Raw genomic sequence first — 24476 nt, 5'->3', positions numbered from 1 at the left:
GAACGAATGTAAAGGGAGGGCATTCTGCTCAATATCATCGGATTCTAAGGTCTAGTGCTTGTTAATGACCTTTTTAATATCATTACTCCGGGTGGAGAATGTGGTTACACAAATGAGACGTTCAAGGTCTTCCTTAGTTCTGTCCTCCAGTGGAAGGAGCACCTCTCGGGGATTGTACCAAGCTCTCTTCCGTGCTCTTTTAATAAGTCTCGCAGGATAGCCTCGATCTAAAAGGCGATTGGACAGTTCCTGTGATTCTTTGATGTAATCATCTTTTTGGGAACAATTCCTGTGAATACGCAGAAACTGTCCCACCGGTAAATTATCCTTGAGACCCCTAGGGTGGTGGCTCCCATATTCCAAAAGAGAGTTCGTATCTGCTGGTTTCCTGTATAGACTCGTTTGCAAAATGTTTTCGTCCTCAAAAATCATAATGTCCAGAAATGCAATTTCCTTCGGACTCGATTGTAAAGTGAACTGGATATCAATGTTTTGTTCATTGAGCCATGTGTGGAATAGTATCAGATCTGTATGAGTCCCATTCCATATACATAGAACGTCGTCTATATATCTGACCCAAAGTGCCAAATGGGCACCAAAGGGATTGTATCATTGAAAATGAACTTATTTTCAAAATCATCCATGAATAATATTGCCAAATTGGGGGCAAATGTAGCCCCCATAGCCACGCCCTTTGTTTGGAGGAAGAATTCCTCCTGAAACTTGAAGAAATTCTTCATCATGGCCATTTTGAGTAATTCCAGGATGAAGTTCGTTGGTACTGGGACAGGCGCAGTTCTTTGGTTAAGGACCCTTTCTATAACTTTGATGGCCTCCAACTGAGGAATACTCGTGTACAGCGACACGATGTCGCATGTAACTAACAGTTCTTTAGTAGGCTCAAAAGGTCTTTGATCTATCAGATTAATTACTTGAGTAGTATCTCGAAGATATGTTCTGGTCTGACTAGCAAGTGGTTTTAAAAAGAAGTCAATATACTGGCACAGTGGCTCAAGCATTAACCCGCAACCGGAAACGATAGGGCGTCCGGGTGGGTTTGCCATATTTTTATGTACGTTGGGTAAGGTATAGATAGTGGCCAAGCGTGGATGGCTTTGATTCAGAAACTTAAATTCTTGATCAGATAGAAAACCTTCCTCTAAACCCCTCTGGGTGACTTGCAGGATTTCTGAGGCCAGATCTTTTGATGGGTCATTACTTATTTTCTTATAGCTTATTCCGTCTGAAAGTTGTCTGCGGATTTCTTCTTTGTAGTTACTAACATCCTGAACTACAATGGCTTCCCCCTTATCCGCTGGCTTGATTACCACTTCTTTGTTATTCTTCAGGTAGATTAGTGCCGAATCGAGGTCAAAACCGGCGCCCAAGGGCGCCCCAACAAGATCTAATGGATCAGAAATGTAGCCCAACTTTCCATGGTGAATACATTTCTGTTCCATTAGATCTTGTTGGGCGCCCTTGGGCGCCGGTTTTAACCTCGATTTGCTATCACTGTAAATATAATACACATTTTTATTCCATTTTCTCGTAGAGAAACCAGTGTTCCTCAGGGCTCTTTTGTCCTGATGAAGACCCCACTCTAAGGTGTGACGTATACCTACCAGCATAAATTAGGGGGTCGAAACGTCGACAGCTATTACCACTCACCAGTCGATGCAACCACCATTTCCAATTATTAATTAGTAGCATCGTTATCATGGTTTCTTTTCAATTGTGAGCATTAATAGCTCGTCCATTGTGCTGGCTCAGTGGTTTGAAGCCAGTTGTAGTGATTGTTTAAGAATCATATATTGATATTATAGTCACAATGACCTACCTTGCACATCCTTTTCCCACAGAAACACTGTCCCTCACCCTCCCTTCTCCCTGGGGCACCTTAACAGTTTTGTTATGAATTTGTCATAAGAAATGTGAATAAGCACAGTGTGATTAAATAACAGTGTGCTGAATCATTAGTCTGTGATTTCCTAATATTGTGTGTTTTAAAGCGTTTTTTGTTTGTGTACTTGAGATACCTTCTCACTGGGACCCCCTATTCTGTATCATATAGCACCCAGGTCCCTAGTGACTTTATTGGGTAAAACCCCCCTTATATAATATATGCTGATATCAGGGAGGCACACCTTAAGACCATGATGGACTGGTACCTTCACCCCTCCAAACTTCGACACATTTTTCCTGGGTCCTCCAATAGGTGCTGGAGGGGATGTGGGTTCTTGGGAGATTTCCAGCATATTTGGTGGGACTGCCCTTATATAAGGCCCTTCTGGGAAGAAATTCTTGCTCATATCAAAGACATGCTTGGTTACCCTATCCCCACTAACATGGCTGAAGTTTTGTTGGGGCTCCGGGATCCCTCCTTAGAACACCAGACGCGGACAGACAAAAGGATCATGTGGCTCTGTATAGGGGCCGCGAAGATTACATTGGCAGCAGCGTTGAAAAGGAGAGAAGCCCCGGCAATCTCCCGCTGGCACGCTAGATTATGGCAGCTACTTAGTTTGGAGCGCATGTCAGATATCTTTAGAGATGATTTTAAAAACTTTGAATTTAACTGGGCCCTCTGGTCACTTTCCTCTCCCGAGGTCTTCCATCCGCGGTTTGTCCTCCCTCCATTAGGGCGCTTCATCTTTTCCAGGTGTGAAGTGCAACTTGCCAAACAATATGTAGCTTACATTTTCCTTTTTGTTTTTAGGCCGCCACCATGTACTGGGAGGGGGGGGTGGGAGTTGGTTACTTACCTTTTTGGTTAATGCTCCATGGTTGGGAGCTACTTTAAATGTGCTTCGGTACTTTCCATACAAGTCCCTTGACTCTGGCGGATTTCAGATAAAGAAACCATACAGTTAGATGGGACTTCTCTAGAACTGTTTGCAACATTATGCGAATAGCCCGTGCCCTATTTTGATAGAAGCTGTTCCCTCTAAATGTGCATTCTAATATGTTGGGGCCGGGGTCTGTCTCCAGCAATTCTCATGACTCTTCACACTGTTAATTTCTGTAGCCAAATTTTAACTTTACCAATGTGAATACTGCGATGGTATTGTATTTTGTTGTACTTTGATACAATCTCTAATAATAATAAAAATAAGTTTGACAAAAAAGAGGCATTCACATCCTCCACAGATGGCACCAGAAAAGTAGAGAGTAATGGGTGCTGTGATCGATCCGATGGTTCTTCAAACTCTAATCCTACCGGAATGTTATTATCCACCAACAAGTTAGTCTGGATTCTGAGGATTTTCTCTTCAAAACAGTCACTCAATCGGGAGCATAGGGACTGAATAGGTTCCAGTGGAGGGGACGTAACTTTAGAATCAGTAAAGTTAGTTACTATTTTAAAAATCTCCCTCCAATCATTCTCAGCCTCCTTAATGCAATGGGATTAGAAGGTGCTGCAAGTCCTCTTAAGGTTTTTATGCTAGGATTTTTTAGCCAATTTATAAGTGACTTTATGAGGATCTAGATACACGTGCCGCCACACTCTTTCTAGTTTCTTGCACGCTACTTTTTCATTAGCTAATTCCTTCGTGAACCAGCGAGCTGACAGTCTTTGTAGGTTTTCTTGAGGCTGAGGTGGGGGCTACAAGATCAGCCGCCCTCCTGAGCCATGAGCTGATCGCCCTGTCGCCTTCTCTAATGGAGTCCGGGATCTCGGGTTTAGAGTCCAGAAGGGTGCTCCTTAACTAATCCAGGGGTACCCAACTCTAGGATCTGTTTTCATATAGTGGCAGTACAGGGCGGAGCTATTTTAGACAATCAAACATCCATGAAAAAGACAAAAGGAATTGATCAGACCATGGTACTGGATAGAGAGACCTCCCCCTTTAGTGTTGCATTAGAGAATATACCAACAACGGTATGGCCAGCTATATTGGTGGGCCCCATAAGGGCTTTCACTAAATTAAAAGAGGCTATAGCTTCCACTAAACACATAAAGTCTCCTCTGCCAACTCTAAGTGAATATTAAAATCACCAAGCATGGTGAAGTTGGCGTGAGAGATGCATTTAGGGGCTAATACTTGATTAAGGGATGAGACAATCTCCTGCATATCCTGGGGGGCGATAGACTAATATCCCAGAAAGGCAATGCGGTCTATCAACGGATAAGATAAAGCCCAGGGTTTGTGCTCCTATAATCCCTTTCGGCTTAAAACTCTTACAGTGATACATCCTTTTGTAAACCATTGCTACCCTATCCCTCTTCTTCCTCCCCTGTCTAAATGTACACACACACACACACATACGTATTGAGATATGCAATTACAATTGTGAATTCTAATGCACATTTATGTAACACAAATTATCGCTTTGCTATTGTAAGTTAGTCGCGCTTATTCTTGCCAATGCAAAATACTTTACTAAATGTGGTCCACAGCAACAATTACACATTGTTGCCTGGGAGCCATGGCAAGCTGGGGTGTATTGTGGGCTGGTTGACCGTTCCAATTTGACTGAATTTACTGAGCACATCTGCAGGCTCACCATTTCAGTCCAGACAATAAATTGCCAGCATCATGTGCTAGCCATTTTAAAATGTGTCACTTCTTGTCACAGGGGTACATTGAGTCACCATGCAGAGTGGCTTCAGGAGGTACCTCTCCTACCAAGAGAGACAGGACTGCTCTTCGAGGGGGCTGCACTGCATGTGCACACACTAGCTCTTACTGTCAGCCCTGCTGCTTCATTACAAGTATCCTACAGGCTTGGGCAGTCTTAATAGACAATCATTTCAGAAGAGGCAGGCAGGATGAATTCATCATGGGGGTATCCCAAAATGAGTGACAGTATATGACGACATAGCCAGACTTATTTCAATTGCTTGTCACTTCCTAAATACCTAATTAAGCTGGTTCCGTTCTAGTCTTGGGGTTGTCTTAAATTGCGATCATTCCTGGGGTATCACTAGCTTTGCTGTGTTATATGCCAAGCAGCTTAAAGAGACAGAGTAAAACAGAATGATGTATTTAAGAGTCATCCATCCCATGTGTTTTTTGCTGCTCACTGTTTCTTGGAAAGCCAGTGCGGCATGCAGTATTTGGTGTGGTTAGAACTTGCACTGGAGTGTCAAATCCAGCTGGAATGTCAAATATACTTGGTAGATCTACTGGGTTTACATATAACACTGGGTCGCACTTGAAAGGACAAGAACAGGTTCCAATACAATTCTTGTGTATCCAAAGTCTGGTTGCCGGAAAATCCTGCTCTTTTTTTTTACAAGACATCTATCTACTTTATTGGGGGTACAGCTGCTTCAAACTGAATTTTTGTTGAAAGATGTGGAAAGACACTAGAATTGCCATAGTATACTCCCCACACAAACAGTACTCAGAGCTCAAGTTTAGTTTGGCGGAAGGCTTTTGCAATCTTGAAAATGCCCAAAGTGGGTAGTGTTGTTGTTCCCGGAGACTTTTACTTTATTGGTTGGGGCGTGCCCAGAACTAAATTTCCATCCACTAGCTTGTGCTTGGCATAAATATGACATCTCCAGGCATCACTTCAGAATACTGCTGGACCGGATGAACAGAAGAGGACTGGACCTACTGTCTATGACCTCGGAGGAGCTCAGAAGGACTGGACGTGCTCCATCCTGTACCCAGGGCACAGACCTGGGCTCCAAGGGTCATAAGGCTGACTCCCTATTCAATTTACAGAGATACAATGAGATACAAGAGGCCTTTCCTTTAACTGCTCAGCTGAACAGTGGCATCTGGAACTGGACTGGATGCTGCTGCTGGCTTATGCTCAACACCTTGTGAATCTCCCGCTAAGAGCCTCACCTGGCATCCAGGGAGGGGTTGGGGGGAAGGGGGGTCTTTAAAAGTGCCCTCATGTGGTGGATTGGGACCTAAAGGACTAAGTCAAAAGGAAAAATATTTGACAAGGACGAACCTGGTTGGTGTAATCGACCACCACTCCATCATGGCCTGCCTCAAATTGCACCTAGGTCCTGGTCTACGGCGACCATTACAACTTTATGCTTCTAGATACTATTCCTACTTAAATATTACACACACAAAAAAATCATATCTCCAGGTGCCCTTATTTCTTTTTCTTCAATTTTTGGTGTTTTGTTTATTCAATCTTATTCTTTTTCTAATTCGGCTTGGGATTTCTCTTGTTGTTCAATTTGACTTATTACTGATGTGGTACTGCATAAACACTTTACACATTGCCCCAAGTTAAGCCTGTCTACTCTATGTCAAAGTTACCAGGGATAGAATTAAGTTTTAATTTAGTGACATTGGTTGTGATTATTCCATGAGGGGGATAGTCACCCACTGCAAATAACAATCCAATTTCTTACATGCACTCTTTTTCATTTGCCAATTCAAGGAAAGTTGAAGGGGCTGATATTTTGTTTGCAGGGTTTAAGGGAAATTTGTTGATCGGCAGTGTGCCCGACTATTTATGAAGTGATAGGGAAGGCACTGGCTTGTGGGATGCTTTTACAAAAGTAAACTCAGTTGGACCTAGTGGTTTAAATCTTTTCAGGGGGGACGTGGCTACGGCGGCGATGTAAGCGGACGCACCTCAAGCGAGCTCCGTCACCCCGTTGCCTTAATAAGCGTTTTTTAGCATTATTCGGGGGTTTCTTCAGTGTCCCTGATCCCCCGCCGGATCCCTGAGAGCGTGGAGACTCACATCGTGGCCGCTCCGGTGCAGAGGTCACTACCGGGGGTAGTTGCTATCTTGGAGGCCCGGCTGACGGACTATCGCGGCCATCTTCCCGCCGCGCCTCGGCCTCGCTTCTCTGGCGGGCGGCGCCCGGAACGAGAGGACGATTGGCGACACAACCGGACCCTCCGAGGCGGACCCCGGCTGGGGTTGACAAGTCGAGGGACCTGCAGCCAGCGGAGGCGGAGCCGTCACAGGCGGAGCGACCCCTAGGCGGGAACGTGGTGTTGACCCGGCTGCTGGCCCTACGGGAGGACCCGGCTTTGGAGTGGCGGCAGGGCCGCGTCGGGGGTGGAGCGGACCCCAGCCACGCGACTGTGGAGCTACTGTCCCCTGAGAGGCCGCCCTGGAAAACTGCACCCAGCGGACCCTTGCTGCCCTGCTGCCTGGCGCTGTGGTGGCGCCCTGAGCTGCTGCGCTGGGAGTTAGCGCGCTGGAGGAGCTGCCCGCCATCTTGTCCTCCCGGGCGGGGGCTCACCCGCCATCTTGACTCTCCCCACTGGCGTCTATGCCCTGAGCGCCCGTCCCAGCAGGCTGTGGAGACCTTCGGTGAGTGCCCGGCGAAGGCGACCCTGCAGGAGCACTTGCGCGGGCCTTAGACCCCGCCCCCCGGCATCTGAACTGTCCCTCGAGCACTTGCTGCCGTCTGGGTGGCCGTAAGGGCGGTTTGGGCGCCTCCCTACCCGCTCGCCGAATGAGTGCTGAGAGAGCGTGTGGCCTGCACCCCCCTTGCTGGTGGGGACTTAACGAGTGGCTGGCTGATCGGCCCGCGCCGCCTGCTGGAGATCATACCCCTGCGGCCTAGAGGACCGGCCTGAGGCGGGGATGAGAGGCCCCTCCAAATCGTGAGTACCCCTCCATCTTTCAGAGGGACCTGGGGCCCAACTGCCTTTTGGGGGAAGCGACGGAGGTGGGGAGGCGGCCCGCACATCAGCCACTCCTAAGAGGCGCCGCCACTGGTGAGGAGGGCGAGCGACGCAGCGTCCCGAACCCGGGGTGAGGTCTGCCCCCATAACACTGAACACTGAACACAAAGGTCACCCTGCGACTCCCTGGAAAGGAGGGCCTACGTATACCACTCTCTGGGGGACACAGGACGGCGTGGGAGGAGGCGCTTGGCACGGGGGAGGTCGATTGGTGGTGTCCTGACCCACGGCCACACTACTGCAGCACCAGGGGGGTGCTGAGCTAACGGCGACGAGCGACGCATTGGGGGGCTGAGTGCCACACTCAAGACGGACCATGACCCGCGGGAGAGGAGGCAGGATGGATCAGACGACGTCTTCCAAGGGCACCTCGGTGGTTGCCATGTGGGGCAAGGCAGGAGCGGCGGCACCGACTGAAGACGTGCCACCATCGGTCGCCGACTCCCCGCCGGTGACACAAGCCTTCATGTCCTCTTTCATGACAGACCTGAAGTCTGAAATAGGGTCCTTAAGATCGGAGGTGCAAACGTGCGTTAAAGAACTGCGTAAGGACGTGACAGAGCTGGGGGACAGGATCGACGGTCTCGAGAAGCTGGTGGACACACGCACTGAAGATTTGGAACAGTTGTGGCAGAGGGTGGCAACCCTGGAGGAGCAGAATATCGAACTCCAGATTAAGCAGGAAGACCTCGAAAATAGGGGGCGCAGCAACAACCTCCGCATCCGGGGTGTGCCACTCGGAGAAGAAGGGACGGACACCATGGCCTATGTGGCGCAGCTCCTGCACGAGGTGAGGGGCAACAAGGAGGCCCCCCTGCCGCTTTTGGACCGGGCTCACCGAATCTTCGGAGCGGGAGGCAAGACGGGTCTCCTTCCAGACATCATCACCCGAGTGCACTATTTCACGGAGAAGGAGACCATTTTGAAAGCGGCGAGGGACCAGCAGGATCTGCGGTATGGAGCCCACAAGATCCAAATTTTCCAGGACCTGGCCCCTAACACGCTGCGCAGACGGAAAGTCTTCCGCCCGGTGACGGAGAAGCTGAGGGCCCTTGAAATCCCTTACCAGTGGGGACATCCCTTTGCTCTCATCTTTCGTTGGGAAGGCAAACGCAAAGCCATCCGCTCCTACAACGAGGCGGCCCAGCTGCTTAAGCTCTCTGAATCCCCGGAACGCAGTCCCGTCCACACCAACCGCCCGGAGAGGCTCCCGGCCCGGCCTGATTGGACCACGGTGAATCGACGCCGCCGATCTCCCCCGATAGACGCAGGCTCCATGTCCCAGGCAAAACAGGACATCATAGAACACATCCGCTCCCTAGAACACGACTGCGAGGATCAAACCTTGGAGCCCCACACTCCGTGAATGGTCTCGTTCTGACCCTTGCCACACTAGCTACGGACCCCCGGCGCCCCGGGCCCAGCGGAGAGAATGTTGTTGCGCTCTATAATGATACAGTGGACAATTTTTGAAACCCTGAACCTCCCTGCGGAGTGCTAGCTGACCCCTGCCCCTGTGCTACTTACCCCCGAATCAACCCTGAGCAACGGGGCGAACGGGCCTCGGGGCACTTGAGACTAATTTCTCTGATAAAGACACCCCCCTGTTTGTCCCCAAGGAAGTGACATTCCTGACACCATCCAAACCCTCGGGTAGAGGATGCCCGGAACCTGGGACATTGTACTATGGCCACGTTGGCCAGTTGTGGTTATATTCTCTCTATGTGTTCCCTTTTCTCTTGCCTGTTCTATCCCTCCTACTTCTCGCTCGACCTTCCCCTTTACCTGGTTCCCCCTCCAGTTGTGCAGAGTGGCGATCTGGGGATTGTCGATGGTGCTTGCAGGGTCATGGTGGGTGGGAGAGACGGGGCCCCCCTGCTTGATGGGGTGGGGGCTACCGGGTGATGAGGCGGCTTTAATCCCCTTAGTTCCATGGCGGTGAGTATCCCTGCACCTCTCAAAGTCCTGACGCTTAATGTCAAAGGACTTAACTCCCCCAACAAGCGGAAACAGGTGTGGCGCTATCTCCTACAACACTCTCCTGACATTGTCTTCCTTCAGGAGACGCACCTTCTGCGGGGAGACACTGGACGCATGGCGCATCCCAGATACCCCACGCAATTCTGGGCGTCAGCCGACACTAAAACGGCGGGGGTGGCCATTTTCTGCAGAGCTGGCTTTAGGCGGGGATCCATAAAACCCTACAAGAGTGGTGACGGACGCTTCCTTCGGGCCACGGTACAGATGGGAGGAACACAGTACACTCTAGGCAATATATATGCACCTAACCAGTCGCAAGATAAGTTTCTCCAGACACTCCTAAGGGAACAGTTTCAAGCTGGCGAGCCGCACACAATCTTAGGCGGGGACTTCAACCTGGTGTGGGACCCAGACATAGATCGTGGGGACAACACATTTAGCGGCGCGGGCGCAATGTCGGCCACACTGAAAGAGCAGATCACGGACCTGGGGCTGGTGGATGCGTGGAGGTACCATAATCCAGGAGTCCGTGACTATACCTTCTACTCGCACTCCCACAGAACGTACTCGCGCAATGACCACCTCTTCACTTCTCTAGCCCTGGCGCGGGACACGCTGAAGGTCACCATCTCAGATATCTCGCTGTCGGACCATGCGCATGTAGAACTGCTGCTGCAGGACCCGCGGGCGTGCGCCCCCCGGGAACGACGATGGACTCTCCCACCGAGCGTCCTCCGAGACCCGGAAGATGTTGATAACATTCGGGAAGCCATAGACTCGTACTTCACTCTCAATGACATCCCGGAGACACCATTTCCGGTAGTGTGGGATGCCTTTAAGGCCACCATACGGGGGCACATCACTTCCCTGGCGATAGCGAGACGAAGGGCGGCCTGTAAGCTGGAGGCCGATCTGGCAGGCGAGATCAAACAGGCGGAGGCGCACGACAGAGAACGGCCCTCGCTGGTGTCCAGAAGGAAACTGGCAAACCTCAGGGGACAACTTCGCCTCATACGCACTAACAAGGCAGAACACTCCCTCTTAGCACTAAAGCAAAAATACTACGAAGGGGGGGATAAAGTAGGTAGACAGCTGGCGGGACGGCTGAGGGCACGGACGGCTAGAGCTCACATCGCTAATCTGCGACATCAAGATGGTACGTGTGCAGTCAACGAGCGAGCCAAGCAGGACGCCTTTGTGGCCTACAATACTTCCTTATACGCGGAGGAGCCTACATCAGCAGAGGCGCGGGCTGCTGTCCTCGCTGACTTCGAGGGGACCCCCCTATCGCCGCCTCAAACGGCGGAGCTGGAAGAGCCCATACTAGAAGATGAGATCTCCTCGGCTCTTAAAGATCTTCCCATGGGGAAAACTCCGGGGCCCGATGGCTTGCCGCTATCCTTCTATCGCACCTTCCAAACCCAGCTTCGCCCCCAGCTGCTGAGACTGTTCCACTCCTTCTCAGACACGGTGGGTCCGTCCCCTGACATGGGAATGGCGGAGATCGCGTTAATACCGAAGCCAGGGAAAGATCCTGCGCTGTGTGCTTCCTATCGGCCCATTGCCCTCCTGAACACCGACCTGAAGATATATACCAAGATCCTGGCTAAGCGACTAGACCCCTACATGCCAGGGTTGGTGAATCCGGATCAAGTGGGATTCATCCGCGACCGGCAGGGAGCCGACAACGTGCGCAGGCTGGCCCACTTGGTGGGCAAAGTGCGACATTGGGATATCCCTGCTTGCCTTCTCTCGCTCGACGCAGAGAAGGCTTTCGACCGGGTGGACTGGACCTTCTTGAAGGAGATTCTCCGGAAGCTAGGCCTGGGTCCCAAAATGATAGCGAGTATTATGGCCCCGTACCTGGGACCACAGGCCAGGATCAGGGTAAATGGCCGGCTCACACCGCCGCTGGCGATACACCGAGGCACGAGGCAGGGGTGTCCCCTCTCGCCACTCCTATTTGCCCTGGCAGTAGAGCCCCTGGCGGCACTGATCAGACGTGACCCCAGAATACATGGAATAGCCCTTGGGGGGAGAGACAATAAGGTGGCGCTCTTTGCGGACGACCTGATCCTCACCCTCACACATCCTCGCACGTCTCTACCAGCGGTCCACGATGTACTCTGTCTATATGAACGGGCGTCGGGCCTCAAAATAAACCACACCAAATCTTGGGCACTCAACCTCACTGTGCCTACTGCGGACGTCCTCTCCTTGAAGGAGACCGTACCCTACCGATGGGCGGAAAGCCATATCAGATACTTGGGCCTCGCCCTTACCCCCCACTTAGATTCCTGGTCCTCGGTAAACTGGGCAGAGTGTCGCAAAGCTGTGCTGGAGGACCTTAGGAAATGGAAACCGCTGATGATATCCTGGCTAGGGCGCCTCAACGCAGTTAAAATGTCGATCCTCCCTCGAATCCTCTATGTATTCCAATGTCTGCCCACCCCTATACCGCTTCACTGTATCCGGGCTCTCCAGCGGGAGATTACGTCCTTTATCTGGGGTGGGAAACGTCCTCGGTTCTCGCAAAAGGTCCTCATGGAACCAAGAGACAGAGGAGGTCTGGCTTGTCCCAATTTGGTGCATTACTACTGGGCGGCACATCTCCGCTTTGTGGTGGAATGGGGCGCACGCGAAAGCGATAAACACTGGTTCCACATGGACCGGGCGGTCACTGGATGTACAATATGGGACCTACCTTGGCTTCCGCGAGCTGCACGCTCTAGAAGCGCATACCTTGCAGTGCCCACGAAAACGGTGCTTGACATCTGGGATAACATAGCCGTGACCAGAGGTCTGACCACGTTCCCGTCTCCACACACCCCGATAGCGGGAAACCCGCAGTTCCCCCCGGCCCACCGGACTCGGGCGTTTGATAAATGGATTCAAGGGGACTGAAGAGTAGCTGGAGACCTTTTTCTTGAGGGCATACCCAAAACCTGGAAAGATTGCAGGGAGGAATTTCGGGTGCCGCCGCAGGCTAGCTTACAACATGTTCAGCTACGCCATTGGAATACCAGCGACGAAATGTACCAAGCGGCTACCCGAGCGTACACGACCTTTGAGAAGTTGGCGCGCTCCCTCGGGGGATTGAAGAGGCTGATCTCCCAAATATATCACATCCTGCAGCATCCTATATTGGCGCCTGCACACCCCTATCAGAGGCAATGGCAATTAGCGACGGGCGTGGACATTGCCCCCTCCCAATGGAAGAGACTGTGGCGGGATATACCCAAGGTATACCGCAGAATTCCACAGAGGGAAAACGCCTACAAACTGCTTACGCAATGGTACTACACCCCTCTCCGCCTTAGTCAGATGTTCCCCACCGCCTCCCCGAAGTGCTGGAGATGTGAGTCTGCGACTGGTGACTTCGTGCATATATGGTGGACGTGTCCGACCCTTGCTGTTTTCTGGAAGGAGGTGCTTAGCCATATCAAAGGGGTGTTGGGGTTCCCACTGCCCGAAGTAGTAAGCGTGATCCTACTTGGCATACGTCCTGCTACGCTTAAGGCACTCACTCGTGGAGACTGGATCCTCACACTTCAAATGCTAGGTGCCGCTAGGCAACTCATTGCCCTGTACTGGAAGCGAGCGGAGGCACCGCCCATAGCCTCCTGGTTTGTGCGCCTTTGGCAGGTCCTAGCGATGGAGCTACTTACAGCGCGTCTACAGGCGCGAGATGTGCGCTTCAAGGCGGTTTGGGAGCCCTTGGTGCGTCATCTCTGTTCTGTGGAATATGCGCGACACATGCCCACTAGACTCCGCGCTTTGCACCTATTCGAGGACGCACTTGTCCCTAGAGACCCGACCAGATTGCATCCCTGATCACCATACACACCACAGCTGCGATTACACACACGCGCGGCCCCCTGCGTCCTACCCTCCGTCATGCTGCCGGTACCCGCCATTCCATCTCCCCCCCCCTCCGCTTTGTCTGCTCTTAGGCCTCTCCGTCTTTCCTACTCTCTCTCTTCCTACTTGCCACCCTGGCACTTATCTCCCCTTGAGATGGTTGTGCCCCGTTGGGCTATTAGAGACAGTTGGGCTATCCGCCCTCCACATATCCTACTTGCCAAAGCGAATACACTCCTGAGTATGGCAAGCCTTTGGCCACGGCACCCCTAAGCCATGCGGCCGGCCCTCCTGGGAGGGTTGTAGGCGAGGCGCTGTGTTAAAGCTTTCTTCCCGACCGCTCTGGCACTGAACTCGAAGAGATACATAATGCGCGGCCGGCCTCGGCAAGAGGTTGTAGGCTTAACGCTGTGTTCAAAATAAAACAGATTTGAATATAAATCTTTTCAGACTTGAGAAAAACAGGGGTGTGAAATATTGAGCAGATTTCATGTTGTTAAGGAAGGAGAAGAGTACACCAAGAGATATGGTGAGTAAGTTGGAAGAGGTAGTTGTCATATTGATCATGCAGAATTGATATTGGGGTACCTTTTTCTCCAGTTGTCGCTGAGCTTTCTCTAGAAAAGACAGTGCACTCATATCAGATGGCCATACCACTGCACTATTTAGTACAGCAAGGGCTTTACAGTTTCTGCCATTCCCAGTTCGTGTTTGTTTAGATAATTTACTTTTTACCGATGTATTTTCTAGAGAATGTAGAGCGGCCAGATGTGCTTTGTCATAAACCATAGTTTCTCCAAGAAGGCACGGTATATTTTTTTACAACAGAATTTCTGTGTACCAGAGAGATTTGATTTTCCTTTCACGAATACAGGGACTAAACATGTGCCTTATTTAGGTTCATTCAAGTGATTTGGGCATTTTGATAGCAATCAGCCACACTAAATTGCCTTAGGAGGCCAGAACCTAGACGATTCTATACTGGATTCCTGACTACTTGATACTCTATAGTGAATTGAGATTGTGCTGTGGACTGTGAAAAAAGATATGCAAGCAGGTCCAAGCAATGGCCTAAATGAGCTTTCGTATGAAATAGTTTTTTAGGATCATTATCAGCTACAAACGCCATCCCCAACGTGGTTAAAGAACAGTATGCGTTGTTGTAATGAGATCATGGTTAGTCTGGAGTTTTATTTTGCATAGATGTTTTCCCAATCCTTATTAAAAAAAAAATCACCCCAAAACAGGGTGTTAGGATTCTAGCAGCCACTGAATTGAGTGAAGGAAATTTCTGTCAATTGATCAAAGTCCCAGATGAGTGATTCACACATTATCAAGAAGCTGGGGTTTTTATGTTTCTATACCCAGATTTAGCGAATGTGTTTTAAAGGGACTGTGTTAGGAATAAGAGAGTTTCATTGCCCATTGCGAACATATGTACACGTGTGACAACTACAGGAAGCAGGTTTCTTTGGGCCCAAACCATCCAGTAATTTACTGTATTGTTCCATGGACCTAGGTCTTTGTGGCAGAAGTCAGTTTGATGTTTGTATATATAAATGGAGTTCAACCACCGCTACAAAATAAAGTAGTGTCTGAACTGTAAGGTTTGATTATTGGCAAGCTTTACTTTTGGTGTCATCTGTGCATGCAGAGGTATAACGTATGCAGGAAATTATAGGGTAACATTTATTTATTTTATTTATTTTTTGAGTTTTATATAGCGCTGGCTAGACCCGGAGGTATCAGAGCGCTTTACAAAGGTTTCCACAAAGTTACAAAAGACCAGGCTGGTCAGAACGTCAGGGAAGACTATACTGGTCAAGCGTACACCTAAAAGAGGCTCAAACTCACTACTCTAATACTTAGTCTGACTGAATTGCAAAGTTAACTCTGCCTATGACTGAAGATGAAATGTGCTGCTTGATGCAAGTGTAGGGATTTCAGTGCAATAGTTGCTGAAAGAACGGAGCATTTTTAGTGGGATTCCCATTTCTGCAAGCTTGCAGTAGAAAAAGAAGCACTGGTTGAACCATCTTTTCTATGCCCCCTACCTTACATGACAAAAGATGACCTAAAAAACCCAATTCTATCTCCTTTCATTTATCATGGGCCAACAAGTAGGGACAACAGCCCCCTAAATGTAGAAAGTACCCCTCACCCCTAAGGGAATCATTATCAGCTAAAAAGTCTTTCCATATTTGTGAGGTGGCCTGACCCAGTAGCACTCGTGCTTCCAGTCAGATTAAGGATGGCAGGAATCTTAATGTGCCCTCTGCACATTATGTAATGCGGGCTGTCATTCTGCATCACGCCACAGATACCACTGCCAATGAGCTGGCCTTCTTCATGGCAGGATTTCATCTACTTTCAGTTAAAGCATTCCCGCCACCTCTTCCCTAGCATCACCCTTCCACCAATATGTGCTGAATAGCTTCTGACCTATCTCATGGCGCAGCATCCCTTCCAGCCAGTACTGGCGAGCGCCTGACAGGTTAATGGTCAAGGTGGGACGACTGTTCTCAACCATCATCACAGCCTGCGAGAGAAGATCCTCTGTGAGCTGCACCACAATCTGCCAAAAGAAGAAAAGCAAGACAGAAAATAAGAACACATCCCATCACCAGCCATGAGCAAGAAATAGCGACAAAGGTTAAAGGTACAGCCTACAACCATAAAGACAGAGAAACAAAGCAGCACGGTTGAGAGGAAGATAGAAGGGAAAAGAATAAGCAGCCACAAGTATAAGCCACTGCAGAAGAGAGGATTAAAGGGTGACAATAAAGATATGTCCCAAGGACACCCATCATGGTGCTCCTGAACAAGCAACTACTCCATGTTTGTGCTGTCACAGCGAAATTAAGAATTCATGAGAATAGAGACTCAGAGAATGAAAAGATCCTTCCAGGGAAGGAAATCAGTATGGTGGTCGCTTAAAAGAATGCTTCCTGGGAAGATGAAAAGCAAATTCTAGCTTTGAGGAGCCACACAGCAGCAAGAGTTAGCATCTTTTGTCCAGTTCCTACTGAGCACCATCAGAACAAATACAAATAATCTGTAAAGTCAGAAGTCTTCACGAACCCTGCAACAAAACTTATAAACGTAAGAGGCCGCAAACATTGACCGACAAATGAGAGCTCAGCTACAAAACACCTTGCAAAGTAAGCGGTGAAGAGGGCAGATGGGACAAGGGAAGTGAACTCACCCTGCCTTCAACAGTCCAATGACTAACCAAATCGATGGAGAAGGCACTCCATTCCCACTAGAGGACATTTTAAAGGCACAGAGGAAGTAAAAGGCCATACCTCGCCAGTACAGCCCTCCTTCAACATGTACTTCCTAATATTGGTCCAGATCTGACACTTGCTCAGTCCGGTCCCTCCCGTGGCGACTTCAAAACTTTCATAAGTTCCATATTTTTGAAGGACTGCATGTAGGATACGGATAGCCTGTGTGGACAAAGCAGAGAGGTCAGACTGAGTGACAAGCAGTGGAAGAGACAGAATGCTCCAGATTTCATACACAAAGTACTTCGCATGAATGTAAACTGATCTGTTAACACTTGCACCGCCCACTCCTCCACAATAAAGGTGATAAAAAAAGATTAGCTTACTATTTCACATGGGACTACATCAGGTCATAGTTTCCATAGCGATGAACATGTAAAATTGCTGTGTTGTCTTTTTATATCAAGTTAAATATTAACACAATAAAGGTCTGAATGTGAAAGTAATTATCACGTTTCATGAACAATGCGCCAGAATCAGTGGTTTCCAACCTGCGGCCCAGGGAACCCTGGGAGACCGCGACACATACTCAGGGGGTCCGCTGCTGCTTAGAAAATTAAATAATATTAATAGCATGCTAAAGTGTACATAAATAGAGAAGTAAAATGTAAACATTTTAAATGTTCTATAAATGTGAAGGAATTTGAAATTGGAGGCTAAAATAAAAGTTGGTATTACCAAATGATTCATGGGAGCAATACAAGTGTATTGAACAGAAAATATAGTATGGGTGATTTTTGCGGATTGTTTTGCTTTTCAAGTCATCAAAATTGCTTATACCGCAATTTCAGGATTCCAATACTGCCTCAGTGCGGGTCCCAGAGTTCCCAGAGTCCCAGAGTTCGAATAATGTTTCAGTGGGGGGTCCCCAGACTCTAGTAATGAATAAATGGGGGGCCACAGAAGTCAAAATGGTAAGAACTATTGCGTACATGTTAAGAAGCAGACTGAAAATCTAAGATAGCAAAATTCTACCTATGAAACAGACTGACTTCACTCACACTGCCCTAGAGACACCAACACATGACAAATGATCTTCAAAAAGTGTAGTACAGTAAATGGCCCAGCGCAACGGAATGCACCTTAAGGACACCAGATACCCACTTGTGTCACTTTTTACATTCTACTAGTCTCACAATCAATTGAAACAGTGACTAAAAAGAAGTTATATATATATATATATATATATATATATATATATATATATATATATATATATATATATTTTATTTTCTTTCACTGAAACAAACATAGGTTTTAGGGACGTTATAGTTAGTTGGACATTTCACTCGTACAAAACCATAGAAATTCCGCCGTTATAGTTAGTTGAGCTAACTATAACTCGCGTCCCCGCAATGCACTGCTGATGACGTCACATATTACATCTTCATGACATGGTCAGTGAAATCACTGATGAATTTCAAAGGTTTTTTAAATGCTAATTTGTAACTATAACATCCCTGAAATGTATGTTTTTTTAGTGAATTTCAAAGGTTTTTAAATGCTAATTTGTAACTATAACATCCCTGAAACCTATGTTTTTTCAGTGAATTTCAAAGGTTTTTTAAATGCTAATTTCTAACTATAACGTCCATGAAACCTATGGTTTTGTCAGTGAATTTCAATGTTTTTTTAAATTCATATTTCTAACTATGCCTACAAAAGGTAGGATATGTGAAGAAAGAGGAAGAAAAGCGCAGAAAGAAGCGAGACAAATACTGAAAGAGTCAACAGAAGTCCAGGAAGACGAACAAAAGTGCAAGAAGAAGCAAGAGATGTGTAGAAAGAACCAACAGAGGAGCAAAAAGTCTTCCTGTGCCCCCAACTTTTTACTGATGGGTACTGGTGGTAACTGACTCTGACTAACCAGGACCGGAGCCAGTGCTTTGCTAAAAGACACTTAGAATACAGTGAAAACACCTATATACACCAGGGAACACTATGTGTTGGGGTACCCCTGTAATTAGCATGACCTCCTCTGTATATGCCTTGAGTTAGTGCCTGGGTCATTGCATGAGTACATGGGTAGTGACTGGATGATTAGAGTGCTTGCCGCTGAGAGAGGGTCGACGAGTTTTTGAACTGTTTCCTGGCTAGGTGTTCCTGCTCCCCAATCCACCTCTTCACCACCTCTTCACCCACTCCTCGCGGCCCCCCCTGCGCGGGAGCCGCTCGAGGCCAACGTCATCGGGGATTCACCGCTTGCGTGAGGAGCTGCCGGAGACGCTTTCCGCCCTTGCGGGACTGCGAGGACCAGCGGGCGTAGCGTCTCTTGACTCGCCGCAGCTGGTCCTCTTCCCGCCCCCCCTCCCGCCTGGATTAAAAGAGCTGCGGGCAGGGTCCTCAGCGCTTGCCGCTGAGAGAGGGTCGACGAGTTTTTGAACTGTTTCCTGGCTAGGTGTTCCTGCTCCCCAATCCACCTCTTCACCACCTCTTCACCCACTCCTCCCAGCCCCCGCTGCGCGGGAGCCGCTCGAGGCCAACGTCATCGGGGATTCACCGCTTGCGTGAGGAGCTGCCGGAAACGCTTTCCGCCCTTGCGGGACTGCGAGGACCAGCGGGCATAGCGTCTCTTGACTCGCCGCAGCTGGTCCTCTTCCCGCCCACCTCCCGTTATAATCACAAAGCGTCCTACGCGCACGCGGGACGCGCGCGGGGCGAAGCCCGGGCAAAGGGCGGGCCGTTTGAGGCCGTTCGAGGACGGCAGAGACCCGGACCAGGCCACCCCCCTTGGATTTTTATACTCCCGGCTCAAGTACACGGGACCCAAAATGTGTACTAGGGAAACAAGGAGCAAATCGACACTGGCTGTGGCAGGAGCAGCTAAAGGTACACTTGATAACTATTTTGTTAAGGTGGGATCACTATTGATAGAGGACATTGAAGGGCTTGAAAGACGTATTTCCCAGGAAATTGATTGGGTACGGAGATCATCGATAGGCCCACTGGCCCTGGCTAAAACACCAGAGGGAGGGCCTCTGGCCAATGAATCCATTAACGGGGCTTCAGGGGCCAACCACTCAAACACTAATTCCGATCTTGATGACATGAGCTTGTTGACCTTCCCAACGGGTCAAACACCACAAGTCACAACCACAACCCCTCGCCTCGATTCGGTTTTAATCACCACTGTTGAGAATGTCCCAGGTCTCACAAGGGGGGCTAAGGAAGGAGCCATTCAAAAAGGGAAGATAGGAGAGTCTACTAAGGGAACTAAGGGAGGGAGAAAGGCAAAAACCCCAAAATCTACTTCCGCAAGGAATACTTTAAGGGTGGGGGATAGTAGTGTGGGCAACCTATGCGAGGATAGACCAGAGGTTCCACTCACTGACACTGCACGACTAGACCAATCACCTAACTTTAATAATACCACACTGCAATCCTCCTCTGATGATATCACATTGGCAGATATAGGTGCACTCATGAGGTCTCTCTTAAGCCCCCTAGAAGCTCGCCTGATAAAAATCGAAGCCAGGCTGGTTAATGTCGAAAAATCCACAGTGCAGTTGGCAGACAGCCTAAAATTAGAAACAAAGAGAGCTAAAGGGGGCCAGAATCAATCTCTAATAAACCCCAGGAGTTAATAACCGCAAACACAACAAAGAAAAAAGGCACATTGACTAGCCAAAACATGAAACAAAACCCCAGTGAAATCAAGATTCCCCAGCTCGTGGCCAAAGAAAATTCAATTAGCCAGCCCACACACACCCAACCGCCCCCACCCCCTGTATTAAATACAACCACCCATCCAAAAAATAATACTAACCCTCCGGAAAACCCACAGAGTGACCAGCAACCCCCAGATAATAGGAAAAACAACACACACAGAACTGTGAACCTACCACCAGAGGCGTCCCCTTACACAGTAATCCTTGTGGGGGTACCTGAGTTAAAACCCACTACTATTGAGACGATGCCCTCCCTTAAAAATAAGGTTATTGATTGGCTATTCAAACATAGACCTCTGCCACCTGGTACATCTAGTGACATTCTCATGGTGAGAAGGGCCACCTGGGTAGGTAACATGAGGAAAACGATCGGCTGGGACTGTGTCCTGGTCAGTTTTCGCGATCCCACGACAGCCTCATACATCTGTAGTTGGCCCCACCATGAACAAGAGAATATCATTCAGTCCCTCCCCCTGTCATTCTTTTATCCTTCAAGCGTATACGCAATTGATGAACAGAGATGGGGGTACCACCTGGAAATGGGGGGGAATGGGAGATTAAAACTGGAGGCAGGAGGGACGCCTACAACAATAGGAGAAGGGGGCATGAACATCCATCCATATATGATGATGAAGAGGCCTGGGAATTTCCCAACAGGAGGGGGAGCAGATGGAGGGGAGAAGTGAGAGAAGTTCCGAGGCCACATCGAAACTACCAGCCAGCTTATTTTCCTACCTTTAATAGGTATAGTAGCCTTGAGACAGTCGATTGACAACCCAGGATGAATAGCATAGGGCAGTTCCAATTAGAATCTATAGAGGACAGTGAGGAGGAAAACAATACCCCTGGACATACCACGCTCCTGCGGGAAAAGCCATCCCCACCGAAGGACCCCGTATATTCACAAGATCAAGCAGATCCTACAGTAGACCAGTCCAACAGCAGTATGATTTTTGAGGCAGGCGAGGGGGAAGTACCAGACCACCTTATGGTAAATTTGGCAATAAATGAGGTGAACCACATCCTTCAACATCCTATAATGCCACCCCCATTGACCCTGATCTCATGGAATGTTGCCGGGCCGGGTAATAAACTGGACTGCGACGAGTGGGTTTCCTTCATTAACTTTAACTCAAAAAATATCTGGCTGTTCCAGGAAACTTGGGCCAGAGAGGAGCACACTTGCCAGGGCTTTGCAGTATTCTCAAAACCCGCAAAATGGGGTGGTCGGGGTCGACCATCCGGAGGACTGGCTATTTGGGTAGCTTCCCACTTGGGCTGCAAGGCCAGCTCCTTAACTGTGGACTCGGACGATATACTGGCGGTTTTGTTGGAATGGCCAAATTCTAACAAAATGGTAATAATAAATGTCTATTCGAGACCAGTACCCATAACAAGGGAATCTACCACGATTGAGGAACTCTCCATCTTTTTGAGCCAAATGCCAAGGGATTCCCATTATTTGGTTGGAGGGGATTTGAACTCCCATTACGAGCCGCTGCCCGGCCTACTTGATGGACCCTCCCTAGAGGAGGATTCAAGATGGTTGGTACCGGCTCCGGAGTCACCCCCACCTAGGGCATGGACCCCCCTCGCCCTACAGATAACCGCCCTCACACTCAACTATGGTCTCAGGGCGTGTAACGGGCGCACCAAATCAGACAATCCAAGTAAATGTACCTTTAATAAGGTAGGAAGTGAATCTCGATTGGATTATGTCTTAGTTCAATTGTCATCCTGGGCACGAGTTATCGATTTTAAGATAATAGATAGAATGGACAGCGACCACAACGCCCTGGAGCTCGAATATGCCATGCTAGGCAATGAGGACATGGGACAGGAAGAACAAAGGGCAAAATCAGGGCTACTTCTTGAGAATAACCGAAGGAGAGTGAAGTGGGGAAATTTGGTCTCGCGTAGCGATAAGTTACCTAGGCTCTATGCTAAAATAATCCCAACGTTGGAAAAGGCCTTTGCCTTAGGGGAAGAATCTAGCAATGGAGAAAATAGAAAACAGCTAGGGTAAATACATGAAGATCTAATTAACACTTTGGAATTGGATCTTTTCCTAAAGGGAGCAGGTAGAACTAGCAGGATACACAAAAAGTCTTGGTACAACGCCACATGTCGAAACTCCAAACAAAATCTTTTGCTCGCTGTCAAGGAGGGCCGAAGTAAGGAGGAAATCCATGCCAGGAGAGGGGCATACAAGAAACTCCTGGTAAACGCCAAGGCCGAATGGGACCAACACTATTAGGAGAAACTCATGGGTGCATTAGCCACCAGAGACTCCCGCAAATTCTGGCGCATAGTTAATCATGGTTCGGAAGATCTCCCCTCGGCAATCGAACCCAACATTGCCCCGAGTGTGTGGCAAAACCACTACCAATCCCTATATGCACCTGAGGACGAGGCCCTGGGATGTATCCCCTTTACCCTACCGAATGCCCCGGAGGGCGAACCCTTCACTGAAAAAGAAGTTCGGGCAGCCATTGGAGGGTTGGCAACGGGCAAAGCTCCTGGCCTCGATGGGGTACCAGGTGACCTTTATAAGCAGGAGCCAGGGATATGGGCCCCCTATCATGCTGGTATTTAATGCGGTTCTGGGTGGAATGTGACCTTTATAAGCAGGAGCCAGGGATATGGGCCCCCTATCATGCTGGTATTTAATGCGGTTCTGGGTGGAATGGAGATTCCGGATACTTGGCAGGGAGCAGAGGTGGTCCCAATATTTAAAAAGGGATCCCCTCTGCTCCCAGCCAACTATCGTCCCATCAGCCTTATCGACGTATCTCAGAAGCTCTTCGGTAGGCTGATGTTGGACCAGCTCCAGAAATGGCTGGAGGACATGGGTACCCTGAGCCCGTACCAGGCGGGTTTCAGGAGGGGGGTCTCCACAGTGGATCAGATATTTAGACTGAATCTCATGTACTGGAGAACTGCACTGGTCGAGGGCGGCGCGCTGTACACGGTTTTCGTGGATCTGCGTGCCGCCTTCGACCTGGTTCCTAGACAGAAACTGTGGAGGGTTATGGCGGAGTTGGGTGTCCCAGAGGACATTCTGGCAGTCCTGATGAAACTACACCATAATAACTTTGCACGTGTCAGGTGCGGGAGAAGCGGTAAACTAACCGAAAGATTCCCCGTTCGCAGGGGGGTGAGGCAGGGTTGTGTGCTTGCACCGACCCTGTTTTGCCTCTTTGTGAACGGGGTGATCGAGCACCTGACAAGGATAGCCAACATCGACGCCCCGAAACTGTGCGGCAGCAGGGTGCCCGCAATAATGTTTGCGGATGACACCCTGCTGCTGTCCAGATCGCCAATGGGCATCCAGCGAGTGTTAGATGGCTTTCTGGACTTCTGCGCTGCAAGGGGTCTCGAAGTAAACCCCCAGAAAACTAAATTTATGATTCTAAACCCCTTGCCCTCCAATCGCCCTAATCCCATGCTAGGCCCGGTAAGCTTGGAAAGGGTGTACACATTTGAGTACCTGGGGATGACATTGAATCAACATCTGACATGGGGGGCACACCAAACAAAAGTTAACATGAAACTATCCCAGAAGGCGGGGGCATTCTAAGAATGGCCAGCAAATCATCCCATCGCCCTCTAGGTCCTGCATTGCAGATCTATAAAGTCCAGGCAAGGGGGGCAGTCACTTATGGGGGTGAGCTCTGGGGTCACCTACAACCACAAAGCCTCCTAATTACAGAAAATAAATTCCTTAGGCAGCTGACAGCTCTCCCCTCAGGCACGCCACTACTACCTCTGAGATTGGATCTGGGCGTGAGGCCTATTACAGAGGAACTTGGCCTCAAACCGCTAACTTTTTGGCGTCGCCTCTGGAGTAGCCAGGATCTTACTATTTACAGAACTGAGGTCCAGGAATTTTTAACATTACCTAATGCTGCCAACATGCCCTGGCTAACCTACATCAGGAGGATCTGTGAAACTCTCAGAATGCCAGAACTGTGGTTAGACCCGGAAAATGCCTGTACAAGAATCTCAAGGAAAATGCTGTCCAGAGCATATTATGACCACATGCTTGCACGGGC

At 49.1% G+C, this 24476-nt stretch overlaps 1 protein-coding gene across 1 annotated transcript in view; it reads right to left on the bottom strand.

Annotated features, from left to right (window-relative positions):
- MATCAP1 (microtubule associated tyrosine carboxypeptidase 1) overlaps nt 1-24476 on the bottom strand; it is a 247986-nt gene that overhangs the window by 128885 nt on the left and 94625 nt on the right. Inside the window, exons 3-4 of the mRNA XM_078669490.1 lie at nt 16772-16915; nt 15909-16041 (exon numbers count right to left, since the gene is read on the bottom strand). Of these exons, the coding sequence (XP_078525616.1) occupies nt 15909-16041; nt 16772-16915 (277 nt within the window). The remainder of the gene's footprint in view (nt 1-15908; nt 16042-16771; nt 16916-24476) is intronic.

This window comes from Lissotriton helveticus, chromosome 12 (genome assembly GCF_964261635.1).
Source record: "Lissotriton helveticus chromosome 12, aLisHel1.1, whole genome shotgun sequence".
In the NCBI taxonomy this organism is placed as follows: Eukaryota; Metazoa; Chordata; class Amphibia; order Caudata; family Salamandridae; genus Lissotriton; species Lissotriton helveticus.
This window is presented reverse-complemented; position numbering and strand designations above follow the sequence as displayed.